This window comes from Cupressus sempervirens, chromosome 3 (genome assembly GCF_028749045.1).
Source record: "Cupressus sempervirens isolate cs-2001-9-10 chromosome 3, ASM2874904v1, whole genome shotgun sequence".
In the NCBI taxonomy this organism is placed as follows: Eukaryota; Viridiplantae; Streptophyta; class Pinopsida; order Cupressales; family Cupressaceae; genus Cupressus; species Cupressus sempervirens.
Genome location: NC_143120.1, coordinates 295,443,217 through 295,449,672, shown reverse-complemented (window position 1 = coordinate 295,449,672; position 6,456 = coordinate 295,443,217). Strand labels below are relative to the sequence as shown.

Here is a 6,456-nt window from a genome sequence, read left to right as displayed (position 1 = left end):
AATATTTCAAACATAAATAAATTGAAACAATTTTAAATGTGAAAATTTGAAATTCGAAATACTTTTTTTAATTTTGAAAATATTTAAGTTTCTTTACTATTTTTTTTAACCTTTTTTTAAATAACATATGTAATATTATTTCATATCCTTTGTTTTACAATAGAACTTCTGTATCTTTTGTTTTACTATGGTATAAAAATTTTGTAATCCATTTGTTGATAAACTTTGATGCATTAAATCTATTCTTATATGTATAGATTTTTAAACTAGACCCAATTAAATGTCGAAGTGCCCTTTTGTCTATTGGTAAAGTTGAAAGGTTCACAAAGAGTCCACAAGGATCAATCTTGCTGATTGCAAGGCCGCCGACATCTAAAAGGAATGAGGTTGGGATCGTGCCCTAGACGCAATAGAGAATAACTTATTTTGTTGCTACTTTTAATTAAGAGGTGTATCTAACGAGACTATTGTAATGGGCTCGTTTTGTTTCTACTTTCCCGCCGACGCTTCCTCTTCACTGTCCGTCTTTATAAAAAGCCCCTCGCTAAATTACAATGTATTCTGATCGTATTCCTACGCAAGCCACTGCTGCAATTCTGTTTTCTTCGCTCAAAGAGATTTGAGAATGGTTCGTTTCGGAGCGCTCAGTTTCATCACATTTTTGCTATCCATTCCAATTTTGGGCGGAGGAATATGGCTCGCAACGAAAGCAGATACGGATTGTGAGAAGTTTCTTCAATGGCCTATTATTGCCATTGGAGCCTTTCTTATGCTCGTCTCTCTGGCCGGCTTGATGTGCGCTTGCTGCAGAGCTACCTGGCTGCTCTGGCTCTACATGTTCTCCTTGGTTTTGGTCATTATTCTCTTGTTCTCCTTCACTGTCTTTACCTTCGTTGTCACAAGCAAGGGCACTGGTCATGCTGTTTCCGGTAGAGGGTACAAAGAATACAAGCTGGGAGACTACTCAAACTGGCTGCAGAAAAGAGAAGAGAAGAGCAGCCACTGGAACACAATCAAAAGCTGCCTTCAACATTCCAATGTATGCAACAAACTCGCTAATGATTCAGTTGGCCAAATTGCAGCAACGTTTTATAGAAAGCATTTAACACCAATTGAGGTAAAATCGTCCTTGTCTTTTTAATATTATATCTATTAAAAAATTTGAGTGATCTTTTGCCTTTATGTGGAATTTGAATGGTTTTTTACAGTCCGGTTGCTGCAAACCTCCGACCTCGTGCAATTTTGTGTATGTGAATGCCACTTACTGGACAGCTTCTACAGCGGCAGGCAATTCAACTTCAATAGACATGGATTGTAGCAGATGGAGCAATGTGCAGGATCAACTCTGCTATAATTGCGATTCATGCAAAGGAGGTGTAGTGGCGAATTTGAAGCCCCACTGGCGTAAAATTGGTATCATCAATATGGTGGGGCTCATCCTTTTGGATGGGGTTTATTATGCAGGGTGTCGTGCGTTTAATAAAAACAGGCGTGATGAGAGAATTGGAGTTAGATATCCATGAGCTTCAGATTCCTCTGTGGCCAAGGGAGGGGACGGGCGCTTTGTAGTACAAATGGTTTGTCTTTAATGTTTTCTTTGGTATTGATTGTATTCCGAACCATCCTCCATATTCATATTGTGTGTGCATATTGTTCAGTCACTCAACAGCTTTGCAATAATATAAATGAATTTTTTGTGGAGATATTTTTGGGATTTGATATAAATGAATTTTTTGTAGGGTTCTTTTTGGGGTTTGTTTCACAAGATGTGTTGTTAGCTATGAGAAAAGCTTCCAAGGGATCTTAATTTAAGTTCAATCGTTCCAATGGTTTTTTAATAGACAAATATTTATTTGTTGAACTTCAAAGTTTACACAAATCAACATTTACACATTATAAAAATAACAAAACTAGTGCTCGTTAAGTTTAAAGGAAAGTTTATTTATATCAAACTTTCCAATTAAAATATGGCAACAATAAGACTTCTAATATGTTATTAGAAGTAACCTATTATTAGTTTAGGAAGTTGTTTGAAGTAAGTTATTACAAGATTAAGAAGTTGTTTAGTTAAATTATAAAGTGTTTTTCAATAGTACTAATTGTATTTGTAGCAAATTATATTATTGTATCAATCTTTATATAATTTCTCTATATTGTATTTTTTCACATATAATTTTAGAATATACATATATATATAGAAATTAGTAATAATAATCATTTTCAAATGATGAAATCAGAATTAAATATATGTGTGTGCTTAAATAAATATGTATATATATGTGTATATATATACATATCTAAATATGGATGTGTGTGTGTATATGTATGTATGTATGTATATTATACATACATCTATATATACATGCATGCATGCATACTATGTATGTATAATATACTTAAAATATTTATTTGTTGAAATTATATATACAAATATATAATTGTATTACAAGTGATTGACAAGGTATGAAATAGGTAAAATAAATCATACTTACAAAATATTGTTAATACTATCTCTTTTACAAATTATTTAAAGAAATATACTTTGTCTAACTATATTATTATTTTTGCTAAAGACATTAATTTACGTTGATTAAATTGTTATAATGCTCAAATTCTAATTAGAAGTCATATAACTCAATATTTCTATTTTTTATTATTTGATAATGATGCATGGATTATATAAGGATTCTAATTTTAATACAAAGAAACTTACTATATAAATAACTAAGCCCCTTGATGATAGAAAATGAGATGTATATTTTCAATTGAAAAAGGAAATTTTTTTTTAAAATAGTACTATATTAGTCTTATACTTATTTTCATTTTGGACATCCTTGAAATTCTATAATTATATTTATATTTTCAATACCTAGATGATAGAAAATAATATTTATATTTTCAATTCAAAAATAAAATCTATAAAAATATAGTACCATATCATTCTTATACTTATTTTCATATTGCATGCCCTTGAAATTCTATAATTATATTCATAGTTCCATCACGATGATGGATCATGTGTGGTTCAAAATGTCGATGCTAGAAAGCTTTACAAGATAAAATCCACAAGTGCTTACAAATAATTATAATGGATTGTGAAAATATGGTCTCATTGAACATTATTCTAGTCAAGATATACACAAATAATTTTCTTGCTTATTTTTAACATAATCATAACTATGCTTAAACAACGAATTAATTTTTAATTGTATTACGTTCCTTTTTTTTGTCTATTTTCTAACAGTAATTATTATTATTTTCTTTGCTTTCATATTATGCATTACCCCACCTTATTAACCCCTTTGTATGCTTTATCAAATTTTGGTTCTAAAAGTTCCCAAGAAAAGTTTTTCCTTAGGAATACATCTTGGTTAGAATCGGCTCATATAAGTTCATCACGATTCATCCATTTAAAAAATTTGGTTAGTCGTGGTTCATGTAGTACATAGAGTTCACATCTTTCAACCCCTCACTCACTAATTTGTATTCAAAATTGTCTTGAGTTTGTGGTATATGTCTCTAAACTACACTAAACTTAGTGAACTACTTTGAACCATGATGGACCACATTGAATCATTTTCACTTGAGGCTCAATATGGCTCATCAAGGTTCAAAGTTCACACAATATTGGCCCCACTAGTTGGTTACATCAGCCCATGTTGACATGAACCCACTACTTTTCTATTTTTAAGTGCACATATATACTAGAGGAGAGTATGAACCTTGATAAACTACTTTCTAAAAGGTTCATGTGGGTGTACAAGGTGGTACATTATCTTTGGAAAGATTAATTTGTGTACAAATTTAATAAGGGCACCATCTATTTAAAGGGAATATAAATTGGGTGATCCCACAATAATGGGTTCCACTTTTTGACCAATTTTGACACTGAAATCAAAATTTTTGCAACAAACGTCACGTTCAAGTGACTATATCTCCAAAAATAAAAATAATTTCAAGATGACATAAACTAGTGATTTTGAATACTTTGTTCCTACTTTGTAACTATATTTTTTAATCTAAAAAAAAAAAAAATTTATGTCAATTTTTTTTATCTCCTCCGAAAAGTGGTACATATTAAATTCAATATTTTAAAGAGTGATAGTTCGTTTGACACACATAACTTTTTTTCTAGAAATGATAATGAAGTAGTTCTTTTGGCGTTAGATTTGTAACATCAATATCCAGTGTCTATATTTGTTTTGATTTATTTTTGTTGAATATTGTATAGTTTATGAAGTTTTGAAGTGATATGAATCATAACTCAGACATACGTTCCGTTTGACACAGATAATTTGAAGTCAATTTATCATAAACCTAAATTTTTTCTTTTGAATAGTAAGGTATCTCAATAAGCTAGTGCCTACATATTTTTCAAAAAAAAATTGACTTAATTTACTAATTTTCCCGAGGTGTCGAAGTCGGTTGATGTTCAATTGGTAATGAACCTATAATGAGTTAAACTCATTTTTGAAAGTCTTAATGACTAAAATATGTATTAAAATTATATTCGTTGGAAAGCTTGCTCCGAGCAGCACATTTTGACATTTTTTATTTTACAGTAGGAGATCATTCTCTTGCAATTATGGGAGTCAAAAGAGCAAAAAATTAAAAAATTTATGAAAAATGGGTTGAAATTTTCTTAATTTTGGGCGTTCGCCCGAACATGGTGTTCGCACGAGCACATGTTCAAGCGAACATGCCCATTGCAATTTCACATCGGTCAAAAAATTAAGTGACCATGTTCGCACGAACATGGCTAAATTTTTTGTGTTCGTGCGAACAGTCGAAAAATCCAAAGTATTATCAGAAATGGGACCTACGTCTACATGCATGAAACATCATTCTATCTGCAAAACAAAAACTACCATGTCTCACGTTTCAATCATTGACTGCAAATTTCCATCATAGACGTCATTTTGTGCCATCAATCTCCATATTTGGCATCAACCTGATAGTGCATTGCAGGCCTGTCTTTGCCACGAATTTTGTCCACAGATAAATCGAAGGCAAGTGAGAGATTTCTCAATATTTGCAAATTAATGTTCTTCCTATCTTCGTTCACACTTTCATCAATATTTCCTATCTTCGTTCACAATTTGATAAAAAAAAAATTGTATATCTAAATTATTTATTTATTTCTTTCATTAATGAAGTTGTTTAACGGATGCATTGAGGTTAAATTAAAAATTAGTAACACATTCCTAGTGTTAAGAAATGTATATTCTTATTGATTTTTTCATTTTTTTAAATATTGAATTTGTTAAAAAAAATTGAACATCTAAATTCTTTCTTTCTTTCTTTCATTAGTGAAGTTGTTTAAATGATACATTGAAGTTAAATAGATTCAAACTAGATACTTTTAAAGTATGGTTACATGTTAGTTTTACTTATCTCACTTTAATTATCTCGGTAGTTACATTTAATTGAATTTTTTAATTTAGAACTTGAATTAATGAAAAATATTTAATTTTATTTTCAAATCAAATTCATTTAATAAAAATAAATGTGCCATAACTCTTTATGAATTCTCAATTTCTATAAAGGAATAATCTAAGGTTTTCATTTCCTTCTAGAACATAGATTAGATGATTTTGTGTTACTAATGGTCTCCTTGCAGCATGTGGCAATTGTGGTATGAAGACATGATCATAACAAACTACTAATGTTTGCTTTGCAGGATGTTGTCGAAGACCATTGTGTGTTTGTCAAAACCATGTGTGTGGATTTATTAGATTAAATAACACTTCGTTTGGTGCTTAAAATGAACTTTTTATTTTCTGCCTAGCATGTTTACAGTGTTTAAATCCCTAAGAGTTGCATTAGACGTATCCTCTCCCCTCACCATTCATGGATCTTGGGTGTAAGAGAAATCCATGTATCTTCTATAGGAGGCCTGCCTTGGACCAAGATACTCGATATTGGGTATGCCAGGGGATGACCTCAGAGTAGTAACGGGCCAAAAGCTAGGTCAACGTTCCAACCGCTATATAAAACTCAATTATGGTGAAAGTCATGTCAGCAATATTGCTGAGTGATAGCTCTCCTCCAGTATCCTTGTGGTGCGTCAAACCTCAGTTCTCGGGGCTGGTAGACCTTCTGAGGAAGTTTATCACTCACTTGCTAAATGGAATGCCCTTACTAAAAACCATGTTTTAGTGGCCAAAATCCTTTCTATCCACTGGCTCAAGGGGTCACCCATGCCCGTGAAGACATCCTACATTCTCGCAGTCCTCAGTAGAGACAACAGTCCCTTGGAAAGTCATGCCCCTTGGGAAGTGGATCTTGGTAGCCCCGAGAAGTGAGTGCACTATAAGGGGGAGCTTTTGGTGCCAAGGTCCTAAGTTGTCCACTCTGGATAAGTGCGGCTGAACTTTGGTTCAAGTAGGAATTCAGTGGATACAGTCCTAAAGCCTAGGTTGTGGTGTGACTATTCACTTTTAATAATAGTTATTC

The 6,456-nt window shown here is 32.0% G+C and overlaps 1 protein-coding gene across 1 annotated transcript; it reads left to right on the top strand.

Annotated features, from left to right (window-relative positions):
• The first annotated feature begins 625 nt into the window (after positions 1-625).
• On the top strand, positions 626-1,614 carry LOC149566138 (tetraspanin-8-like). The gene is made up of 2 exons (XM_089817351.1): positions 626-1,117; positions 1,209-1,614. The coding sequence occupies exons 1-2, from the start codon at positions 626-628 to the stop codon at positions 1,521-1,523; spliced, it is 807 nt and encodes a 268-aa protein (XP_089673477.1). The 3' UTR covers positions 1,524-1,614.
• The last annotated feature ends 4,842 nt before the right edge of the window (positions 1,615-6,456 follow it).

Coding starts and splice junctions, on each gene's coding strand:
- LOC149566138 (XM_089817351.1), top strand. CDS start 626: ATGGTTCGTTTCGGAGCGCTCAGTTTCATCACATTTTTGCTATCCATT. Junction 1,118..1,208: donor AGCATTTAACACCAATTGAG/GTAAAATCGTCC, acceptor GGTTTTTTACAG/TCCGGTTGCTGCAAACCTCC.